The 12,586-nt window shown below is 34.0% G+C and overlaps 1 protein-coding gene across 2 annotated transcripts in view; it reads right to left on the bottom strand.

Annotated features, from left to right (window-relative positions):
- Window positions 1-5,026, bottom strand: part of LOC138321015 (neurofilament medium polypeptide-like) — a 28,508-nt gene extending 23,482 nt beyond the window's left edge. Inside the window, exons 1-2 of one of the 2 annotated variants that reach the window (XM_069264392.1) lie at window positions 4,869-5,026; window positions 3,324-3,913 (exon numbers count right to left, since the gene is read on the bottom strand). In XM_069264392.1, the coding sequence (XP_069120493.1) occupies window positions 3,324-3,895 (572 nt within the window). In that variant the 5' untranslated portion in view covers window positions 3,896-3,913; window positions 4,869-5,026. Of the gene's footprint in view, window positions 1-3,323; window positions 3,914-4,652; window positions 4,809-4,868 lie in introns of those variants that run through there. The other variant, XM_069264391.1, reaches the window with a different exon arrangement.
- Window positions 5,027-12,586: the final 7,560 nt, after the last annotated feature.

Below are 12,586 nucleotides of genomic sequence, written 5' to 3'. Positions count from 1 at the left end.
TTTGTATAGGCTGATGTTTTATTAGTACCCGTAAAATGACATAACTGTAGTCCGTTTTCCTATAAACAAGTAACGTCTAAGTTCATTCATACTGAAATCAACTGTAACAAATCAAATGTACATTAACCTATTTTATAGGTACACAAATTATACTATTCAAGTCAAATATGAAATTGGTAATTCAATAAGTAGGTGGGGCATAGGTTTGTAAATATAGGTTAAAGAAATTTCCGTTCAATTACGCATTTTTTATCACTATACAGAAAACAAATTTATAAAAAAATGTTTCGTTGTTTTGCTATTTTCTTATCAGAAAATTTCGCATACTATGGCACTGCTGAATGAGTATTTTATTATTTTTTCATTACTATACATGATATCTATGCTATATAAAACCTTACAGTTTACATAATGTTTCCGGTACTTGGATATCTGTCCGGAGACGCCTCGCTGGTATAGACGGAGTTGTAATTCCCGGACGAGCCCAATAAAGTCCGGCCCAGACTTAAATGTTTAATCAATAAATAACCGGACGGTAAACATGACCAGAAATTAAACGTTAGGCTGACTTTAAGACAAGGAATCGTGTTGTTTTATCGACATCGGGCGGTTTATGGGACAGACAGATAACGGGATATTACCCGCATTAAATCAATGGTGTAGCTACGCTAGTGAATTTCCTATTTCAGCTATTTTATAAACCGATCTAATATTTTTAAACATTTGAAATTTGCTGTAAAACCATGTGGAAATCCTACGCCGGGATCAGCGGTATCGGAAGTATGGCGCGTACAAAGTCGTTTGTTGTACATTTATCAGCCGTTTTGAGCATAACAGGGCAGATCAGTTATTGATCCGACTCGGCAATTACAGACGATAGAACAAGCCGATGTCTGGGTCGATCCTATATACACATTCTACTGCAATGCAGATTCTGTACCCGAGCAAATCAACCGTAACGCCGTATCTATATACCTTTTTGATGAGGTCATCCTGATCCCGAGCTAATGGAGCATCAATGGCTATTATCATCAAATAATTACTCAATATATGATCTTTTGCGCATTGCAAAGCTTGACGAATCTTATATGCAGACTCGACAGGCAAAAAAGACAATACAAACTGTTTTTTTAAATTGCGCTAGTCATCAGAAGGGTAATAAGTGAAGTGATAAAAACTATTCGTAGTGATAAGCTATCAGAATATTATTGATTATTTTTTTACAATGGAGCTTTTTTAAAGTAATTCATATTAGCACAAATTGTATAATACGCAACCATGCAAAACATAGAAAATAGTAGACGATACTCAAAGAAAAATTATATAGCTTATCGAAAAACAGAATCTCCTACAATGCAAATTCTGGCGTTAATCACTTATGCAGCGTTATGCTTGACCGCCAATACCGTTTTAGCTTCATATATAAAAGTATATATCTATATAATCACTGCACCACTGTTAAGACCACGTTTGGGAGTGGTGAAAAATATGAAGTTATGGTCGAAATCAGTTCGGTATATCAGGTTATTGGGATCATTTCTTTGTGCACGGAATGTAAACAGTGTACTCGGCGACTGTGGTATTGCCTTACTTGTCGACTCTAATACGACTCACGATCTGAATGTTAAAAACTGCTGTAATGCTAAATTTGTAAATACAGGTGTGTGTTAGCTGAGACTATTGCATTTATGACATACATACTCCCACTCTGTATTTGTAAAAGATTTTAAAAGAATGTTTATTATCTGTTTGATGGATATGATAATACGCTTTATCCCCACGCTTTATCACTATCCGTATCATGGAGAACACTAGAATTAGAAAATTAAATTCAGTATTTTATATTAACCATACTCTTCCGGTAAAATATTAATGAAATATGCAGTGATGATCCCACTTAATTTTCAAAGAAGTTAGTTGGACATTAAGAAGAGATAACCCGGGCTATACTTAACGCATGGTTTGCGATACACCTAGTACATATCATTGTTAAGTATAAACGAACCGCAAACATTCGGTAGCGGAACTAAATTGTATGTTGTTATGTCATTATGTAAGTTAAGCATCTACAAAATAAGTGTAACAACGATTGAGTTCTAAGTATGTTATAAACATTAACGCCACAACAGAATTAGAATTTACATCTGAATTAGATGATTTATAATTGTATTATACCAACACTAATCCTCATTTGCTATATTAAGTATCTATCATTAGACGACCAACGCGTTTAGCTTTAATAGATATTCAAAATTCAAAGACAGCTAATTAATACAGGACGCAGCTCATGTTTGGTGTTTTAAAAGCTTTGAATCATATAGCTCTAGGCAGAGTCGACCTTGTCTTATGAATCATTAAAATGCTGATGAATAAATTGTTGAGTAAATTAAATGGTCAATGCTAGGTTTGGTAGAACCCTGTCTTATGTTATATGATTAACTTGATTAACTAAACTAAATACTATACTGATCCCTTAATCATTACTAGTGTATTTACCAAGAGTCATGGACGTTGTCCTTTACTAAAGCATGAGTGGCGAGCTCTAACATTAGGTACAGTATTAATCCTCTTTTATGTGATTACAGCAGCAAGAAACTTACATGAATGGAAAATTGTATTGATACTGTAACTTGTAATCTCTCAAACATGTATATTGTAGTAAATTGTAAGCGTGCAACACTAGGAAATTCAAGCCAATCACAGGATTATTCATTTAAAGTACGGCGAGGAATTAATTATATTATTCAATTACCAAGTGTACCTTACATAGGCGAGATATTCTATGCATATCAATATTTGTAATTTCTGCATCAACTGACAGCAATACACTGTATTGTACCTGTTACTTTTAAGCTATAAACGAATTTTACATTATCACGAAATCGTAGATTGCGTTAGAGATATTCGCATTCATTAACTCTTAGCATTCTTTAAAACCTCCAAGACATATAATACAGTGGTCTACAGCGCCGCCTACCTGTGATCGACAGAGCATACAATCAGACATATATCAATGAATCAATCACGGCTAATAAGGTCAGTGGATGACAGGTAGGTCGACTGATTGTTTAAAAGCTGTCCGATCGAATACCGATATAGTACGGACAATCTTAATCGCAAACGAAATCAAATATGTTTATATAATACGAATTAGCTAATGGAAATTGAATGACCTAATTCCTAAAATGTAAATCTTGTGTTGATGCACGATTGCATCACAGAAATGAAAACGAAAGTAGAATTACTTAACATGTTATACATATGTTTGTGATATTTGTAGACATAAATAATAACAAGATAAATACATAACATGCATTACTTACTGTCTCTGCATATCAGACATCTGTTCCTGTAGACTATTGTTCTTGATTTCTAGGTTGGCTTTTTCTCGTGTAAGGTCATCTATTAACTTCCTGGCTTCAGCTAACTCGGTCTCATACATCTGTTTCACTTGACTTGTTTCCTTTCCCCATTTTGATTTTAAATGTTCTAATTCTGATCCTAGTTTACGGTTTTGGGCTTCAAGAAACCTCACTTTTTCTATATAGCTGGCGAACCTTTCATTCAAGTCTTGCATGTCTTTCTTTTCCTTTTCACGATTATGCTTCATTTCGTTGACACCTGTGTTCGTACGTTGTTCGTATCCACCCGATGGGAGGCCACCCATATGTTTGTTTCCGTATCCATACTCAACGGTTCGGGTGATGACGGTACCCGAGTCCCCGCTCCTAAGTCCCGGGAGTCCGGGGGAACGAGCTAATACTGTGTTCCTGGGGGAGATGGTGGACTTGAAGGAGGAGGTGGTGGATGTATCCCCAGCATCATCATAGTTGGAGGAGGAAGAAGATGTTATGACTGTCCTCTTCTCCGTAACGGTTTCGCGTGACTTTGACATCTTGCCTTGTCAGAAAGCCTATAGGAAATAAACATAAAGTTAAACATGTGTTTATATTCAAGTCTAACAGAATAAAAAAATAATATATATTAATTTTAATAGTAATGCTGACTAAGATATCATTTTATCTGCTTAAAATTACAAATAAAAATTATACAACACCTGTCACCCTTACAACTTACATGCTAAACTAGTGAACGTTTACATATACATGCATCATCCTATTGGAGAAAAAATATTTTGTGAACAAGCGTGGGCTTTAAAGTATTCAATGAATTATCCAAACCACCTTCAATGATAAAACAGGTGTGCTGCCTATCCTGATATATGACTATGTAAGGTTAAAACAAAGAAGTAAAATTACATAGTCAAAAATGAATTTTATAGACATAAAATGCTTCTCATACGTATCTCCATAACCTGTGAATTAAAGTGAAAGAACATAACACATAACAGACGATGCATCATTCAACAATATACCAACTATCACAAAGTCAACGGCATCTTGTGTATATCTCAAACCACCTGTAAATAATTTCCCAAAGGTAAACTTTAAAGTGACAATTTTATCTCAAGCACTATACCAGTAAAAGGTATCACTAATATTTGCAGACGAAAATCGACAGTAGAAGGTTTTCACTGCACGCTACCATACACCGAGGAAATCCACCGGCCACCGAACACACACTGCCTACATATACATATATTCAGAGGCTCCGCACTACCAAATTTAGCATGAAGCCAAATATGAACTTACACTGCCAAGCTTTCAGTTCGAGAATCGAAATAGAGTGACCGAACCACCTGAATCCTCCTAATATATATTATGCTGGATACAGAGAGTAATTTATCAAATGTATCAGGATTGGTTGTAAATATCACGTGATTCACACTCCAAACCCGCAAAACATCACATCAAACGGTGAAGCCAGCGCTTATTCAGCTGTAGGATTATAGTAGTGCAATTAATTACCGAACAGGTCAGCACATAACTCCCCGGGGTCTTCTGAATCCCTGGCAAACTCCCACCCTCGTAGATATACACTCACTGTCGTTTGTCTGTCAGTAAGGTGTACTACTCACCACTTAAGAGCAGACGACACGGTAGTGTGCACACAACAACATTACTACTATGTCGCTTACGTTGCGGTTGTTTGCATTTGGAATGTCACAAGCGACAATTCATGTCATTGATCAGAAAGTTTAATCATACACATACTTTCACCGTAGTGACCAACTCCCTGGCCCGCGGACTCGGTGGGAGGGACAACTAGTGAATAGTCTGGCTATTCTTGTGTTGGTCATTTCTATCTAGAATAATCGTATATGTATACTTAAGTGTTTTAACTGTTGTAAACAGTTTATGTGAGTCAGACGCAGCCATATATGGAGATCTAAACATTCGATGTGTGCAGTGTTTGAATGATGAGGATTTAACAAATGCTCATGACAGTATTCGCGTGTATGGACTGACTTGTTCTCACGCGTTTAAGCTCTTTGTCACATGTTTTTGTAAATAAGTGATAATATTATCATGGCATTTGTTTGTTGCTAGAAATAAGATTCCATTCATATTTCAATACTCTTAAAGTAGTACAAACACCTAACTGCACTCTGGTCAAAACCATTTTTCAACAAAAACATATAGTAAAAGTTTTAAGAGCGGTTATATATCGCGACGCGGACATTTTCTGATATCGATTTCTCTGTCAAACGTCATAACTGTGGTTTGGCTTTGGATATTAATTCATACAAAACATAACGACTGTTTTAACTTGCTTAGTTATTTTGTTCGCAGGATAACTCATTATTATATTACAATTGATTTATTTGATCTTTTGCAACTATCATAACCACATGTGATATACTACAGTTTTCAGCTGAATATACGCAGATGTTTTAATTTCAATGGAGTGGTCAGGAAAGAGTCTATGCTTTACCTACATATAGCTCAAAGTATCGAATAATCAATACTGCTAATCCATTCAACCATAAAATTGAATGAGTTTTCTTTTGACCAACATAAGTTAAATAAATATATTTAGCAATTAGGTATAAAGAATGTTCAATTTAAACATGTATTTTGTATACAAATCTGAATGACAATTGAAAAAATATACCAAATTTTTGACAGGAAAAACAGAAATAGGAAGTGACGAATCGCATTTGATAAAGCATTGATTGGTTTGCATTTGTCTCTTCATTGTTATTTCTTTTCGTGTTATTGTTTATATGCTTGAATATATTGTCACAGTTCATTGGGTTCCATGTGTAATAATTTTTTTTAAATAATGCATTAACGCGTTGAAATGTCATAGATATTTTAACAACGTGTATGCCCATGTATCATACTCAAGTTTTGTTTTTGTTCAATAAACTATTCTATATCGGGACCAGGATTCAATAATATAATACTGAAATAATTACCGAGTTTTTCAACACCCTGTTAGATGCGTTTTTAATTTACACTTATTCTTGGTTCTTAATGACCTTTCCCGCTGGTTTTTATGTTTGGCCTGTAGGTATATAGCAATTCTCATCAATAACGCTGATAATGCGTATTTTGGAGCCAATGGTTCTGCTTTTTTATGCATTCAAATGTGTCGCAATGCAAACCTATATTGTTTTACATATCCAATACTAACGTATGTTTTGAGCTATATTGAGGATATTTTATAATGATGTCACTTACTCCATGAATGCTATTGATTTAACTGATTATTTCAATAAATTGTATTCCATGCTTTGATTTTATCAAATAATACAAGTGAAATACCAATGCTACCATGTTGAATGCTGAGTAATAACTTTGGACTCACTTTCAATAAAGAACAAATAAGACAACTCTGCGTTTTTACACTTATAAAATATCCCCACATCTATTACCGAATATAACATTTTGTGGAGCTAACGTATTTCGCTATTACTGAGAGATTTTTTTTTAAATTAAAAAAAATATACTAATAATATAAAATGTAATTTTTTAAATTTATTACACAACCTGTTGTAATGTTTAAGTTTTGATGAGACAACAATTATTGACACTTTAACTTTACGGTTTTTTTATTGTCTTTTTGCACTGTGGCGTCGTTACGACGACTTGAAAAATGCATTGTCATGCATTAACATTTCGTAAAACAATGATTTTTGAGAGTTATTGTTGATCACGAAATCAAGATTTAGTGAATTACTGACAAAACTGAAGACGCGAAATATATATACACAAAAAGAAATTTATCGTATCAGTGAAATTGACTGATTAATCAATTACTATTTTTTCCGAAAAGCACTATACTTAGCTTATTTTGCGGATGTTTGAAATAGTGTAGTAATAGTTAAACTCCCCATTTGTAGTAGACTATTTCACGAAACTCAATATAGCTTCTGATTATGTATACAATAAAGAGATGAAGTTGTCAACAAGAATATATGTTTGTATTGATAGTTATTAACACTAGTTTGAATTGTTTTCCTTCTCTACATACGATACTTTAACGATGACAATTTTAAGTTTTTTAAATGAGCTAAAACATAGACATTAAAATACGTTTACTACATTAAGTATGTGAGGTGATCTGTAGTGTTTCTCTTAGAAGTGACCATGCATCTGCATGAGTAATAGCTAACAAACGTGTCCTATAGATAAGAGTGTTATCTTTACTCTTCGGTACGACTACCTGCCGTTATTTCTAATACTTAGACAAAAGCATGTGTCAAAATTACATAAATAATGTTAAAATAAACTTTCAAGACCAAGCTGTTGTTTAGGTGTCAAGAAGTAAGTTATGTATTTGTTTTGTACAAAAATTTCATCTCCTCTTCGAGCCAATTGACGTTATCAAGGTTAATCATTATTCGCATATCGTCCCTGTATAAATATACTGAATCCAAGCTATCAATCACGAGGAATTTAGAACGAAATATATCATTTTCAATGGGGTATAAAGTCTTAAATCTAACTTATTGCCCCCTTAAAGACAGTAACACATGCTGCAAAATAAAATATTTATGTGCAAAATAAGGGTATTATCATCAAAGATTAACTAGTGCATTCGTGAGAGGCAAACTTCGCCAACTCTTTTACTCAACAGACTTGTTTAACATCGATCAAACCATTGGTGTGCAATAATTTCTATAGTATTGCTATTCCTACTAACGCAATTCTGAATGCAGTGGTGGGAACACCTTTATACCCAGACCAGAGTTGTTAGCAGAGAACAGAAAATCGATGGACGGGTGTATTAGACTTTGGTGGTTGTCACTATGTTTTAAAGATAATTTTCGGTACAGTCCCAAGATGATACAACGCCACAACTTTCTGAGTGCATTCCCATGAAATGAGAAAGAGAGTATGTAGTTTCACTCTGAATACTTTTTCCCGCGTTAGGAAATGAAGGACGCTTTGACATTTATAGCCATTAAAATCCCTCAATCGACGTCTAAACTCGCATGTCTACTGGCTTCATTTAATATACTTAAACAACGTAGAGAGAATGAAAATGTGACTTTCATATTAAAACATACCTTCTTCGCAATTTTGTATTCTAAACGGGAACGATATTTTTCAAACAATAATAAAACAACGATGACAGAGATCCTCGGAGCATGCCTAACAGGGACGTCGTACGCTCACCTCAGGCCAAAAGGAGGCAGTGTCAAGGGAAATTGTAGGAAAAAGGAATGTCAGTTACGGAGAGGAATAGGATACCACATTAAGTTGCCTTTTACAACTGGTAATGGAGGCAGCATGTACAAATTCTAGCATCCTACCATCTGGGCCGAGTATTATTTATGGACTTTTATGTCGCTAGAACAGGGGACAGAACCAAGAGTAATCCCATAGAATAAATAAATCGAAAAACATGAATGCTCCCTCAGCATATTTCTAATTTTGATTAATATCTTGAATGGAATAGAGTATTGACGATATGTTCATTAATAAATCCATAAACCTAAAACATATGCCACCTCTGAAATATTAATAGGTATGTACACAGGTGTCTACTTATATTATGTCCACCTTGGGCCTGGTGGTCAGTGATTTGATTGCCCAGAAAAGTGTGGTAATCCAGCTGGAAGTGTCTCCTTTAGCCATTTAGTAGATGAAGTCTCCATCATAATCAAGCCCACTTCCATCACCTAAATCAATACATGTAGACGGGTTGCTGCGTCTGTAGATAATTGTAGACCTCATCACATTGGCATAATCATTGTTGGAAATAATTATAGTCTGTTATATTTTACAACGATTTTAGCATTACATCATGAATAATGTGGGTAAAGTACATGTAGAAAACGAGCGTTTGCCTCAAATAATTTACTTTGTAATCATCTTTGTAAAATGCCGTACAAAATGGTATGGAAGCACAGTGATGCAATAATACATTGAGTAAAATAAAGAAAAATGCGTTGGATTTTACAGGTTTTCTGTATTGAATCCATCGGTCCTTCGTCGATGTGTCAAAGCAGTATGCAAATGTTTATTTTTCCACTGAAAAAAATAGTTTTTGAAGGTACTAGAATTTGTACCCTGTCCGAGTAGGGTCAACAAGCTGTCAGTAAAATGTGGATATCTGATATAAGCCGCTCCATATCGCCAGTGAAATAATACTGTAACACAAAGTACTACGGTACCAAGGTCTTCGAAAACTCAACAAAACTTTCAACACATATGCCTACATGTATATCAACATAACTTGATAGGATGTTAAGCAATATAAAACCTTCAAATATAACTCAAACAGTACAAATGTCTCTATCACAAATATAGTCTATATATCTATATAATATAATCCTTATGACGATTTTCATAAGACCACATGAAATGGATCACACAAACTTTCGAAAAGCCCTGCTCCGACTGGAAAATATTCCTGCTGCCATCCCAATGGCATAATTCGAAGAGGCGACTAAAAATCCTATATCAAATTTTGTTATCTCTTTTCATCACATGCCTTCATATTTGGTCAATTTATCATGTTCCCCAATGGGGATGGTATTGGCATGAGTTTCCAGGCCGAGACACCACACAGTGTATAAAGTGTAGTAATAGCTCTTACTTAGCGCTCTTTTCATATATAACATATATAATATGACACATAGTTAGTCCGTTATTAATTTAATGTTACATGAAAAGGTATCTGTTTATTGATAACAACCAAACACTAACAATTGGCATGTGCATGCGTTTTCGCTATCACATCAAGACACGATATGATTTTAATACTTACTACACCTTTCAAAGGTTTTGCGCATGCATATCACACGGTAGCAATATAAACCACAACAAAAAACAATACAAAAAATAAAATCTTCATCAAGGTAGAAGTAAAACATATACAATTAAATCAAATACAACTTAAATCAAATTTATTAATAAAAAAAAAATATTGAAATACGAAATCGAATTAATTATAAGAAATGTAAAATGGTCATCATTCACTGAATGTATTTTCGTTAAAAGTGTGTTATAATTGTGTAATTACGTTGTTATGCTTTCTGCTAGTATATCTATACTTTTTCAATCGCATGACAACTTCTCGTGTCTATTATCATTTCACCAGTTTAATTAAACTAGTTGTACCTAAATGTTATGCAGTGGTACCAGTATATTTCTAAAACGAGTACAAATGTGTTACTATAAACACAACATTAAGTTTGCTGCTGACGAGAATCAAAAGCATTCGCGCAGCGACCGATAAACTGTTTTATTCATGAAATAATTTCCGGTATAATGTTATGTGTAATATCGCACTTCCGTTGTTTACATTATTCCCTCTGCCTCGTTTACCGCAATTTTAGGTATTTTATGTCTTTGTTAGGAATGTTATGCGTGTACGTAACATTCTAGTAATTCCTATGGAACATAGAACTATATACATATGGTAAACGCTGTTGAAATAACAAAAGCATTGTACATTGTTTAATTTGCAAACTTGTACATTGTAAAACTCAAATATTTTCATGTTGACTTGAATTAATGTGCAAGTATTACAAAAGTACAAAAGTACTGTAATTTATTCGTGTTGTGTTTCCTTGAAATAAGTGCTATTCCAATTTGAGAGCTGGTTTAGCTATTGGGATTATCAAAAGTTAATTTGACTTCCCGGACGAATGGGTGTTTGAACAGTTATTTAAGGCTCTTCTGAGACTGCATTTAGACTATGCAGTTAGTGTATGGAGCCCATACACACTTTAGTATATTCAGATGTTCTAGAATGTACAGCCAATAGCTTTTAAGTTGTTACCTGGATTAACATATTTCACCCATGAAGTGGTATAACAAAATTAACATTATCTAAAATTAAACACAGAAAAAATAGAGGCGATTTAATTAACGTTTTGGAGACCACAGGAAAAATCGTTTACATTTAAAGTAGTTGATATCGGAAACATTTTGTCAAAATCGGCCGTGAACGAGAAAATAACACAAGATTCTGAATCCTGCTAGGCAACCATATAAAAGCCAAGGTATATGTAGTAATTACTGACAATAGTTTAGAACTCAAATGTATTTTACCACTGACAACATTTAATCTGTGTAATATGTCTTATGTTATGAAAATTGAGGCCAGCAGCCTATGTCCATATTTTTATTTCAATTAAAATGAAATTCACACAAACATAAATACAACCATAACACCTTTAGATGGCGATTCCTGGTCCTGATAGAACTGAGCTTTCCTCACATGACTTATAGTGCTGAAGTCAAGGTCAAAAGTAAGGCGGTGTCAAGGTAGACGGGGAAAAAAAAGAGAATCAGTTTTCAAGAAGAGAAAAAAATAAGATCTCAAATTTTATCGATTTTTACGAACATGCAATGGGAACAGCAGGCACAATTCTATCACCCTTACCTACAAGACAGCCACATTTGATGTCTGTATCAGCTCCTGACCATTCTATGTTTATGTGCTCAAAGCCACGTTATTGTGCACAATGAGTAATACAAAATAAAAAAATCATCAACTGAAATAAATATATAGATTAATAAATAAAAACAATAAAGTTACGACAGGAGAAAAACAATGAGTATGAATACAGAGCTTGGTGATAACTAAAATGGTATTGTTGAAGGAAAGACAACCTAAACATCAATAAAAGAATTGCTTTGCTGGCAATATTTGTATATTTCGTATTTGCTAATCTATATGAAGATTGGAAGGATTACATAACCTGTATGCATCTTTCGAACTTGTCCAGGTATCAACCCATTTTGCTCATAACTTTCAACCAAAACCCATAAAAGAATACTATTATAAGAAGATTCATGCTCTGATCGATCAAGTTAAAGTAAATCGTTACATTATTATTGGCTGGAGAATAATTAACAATAAATGAATCAATATTTGGTTTGAAACAAAGGAGGTCAAGTAATTCTGGAACTCTCACATCCCAATGGAGCCCAGCAGAGGTCCCGGGTCGGCCTATCAAATAGTTTAGTTATTGATCGAATTACGTTATAACCGTAAATAAAAAAACTTTGCTCCTCTCCAACTCAGAATATCACACTATGGGGAAATCATTCGCCTCGTGGTTTTGCCAACTTCTGAATTATGCATCTACAATTCTTTCGGATAACATTCTTTTTTCGGGACTCCAGTCGATAACAATATTACATACAATGTTTGATATATATATATATATATTTATGTATCATAATCCTATATGCTTTCGGTATATACACAAATGTAT

This window comes from Argopecten irradians, chromosome 4, assembly GCF_041381155.1.
Source record: "Argopecten irradians isolate NY chromosome 4, Ai_NY, whole genome shotgun sequence".
Lineage (NCBI taxonomy): Eukaryota > Metazoa > Mollusca > Bivalvia > Pectinida > Pectinidae > Argopecten > Argopecten irradians.
The sequence above is the reverse complement of the archived record's forward strand: the minus strand, read 5'-3'. Positions and strand labels throughout refer to the sequence as shown.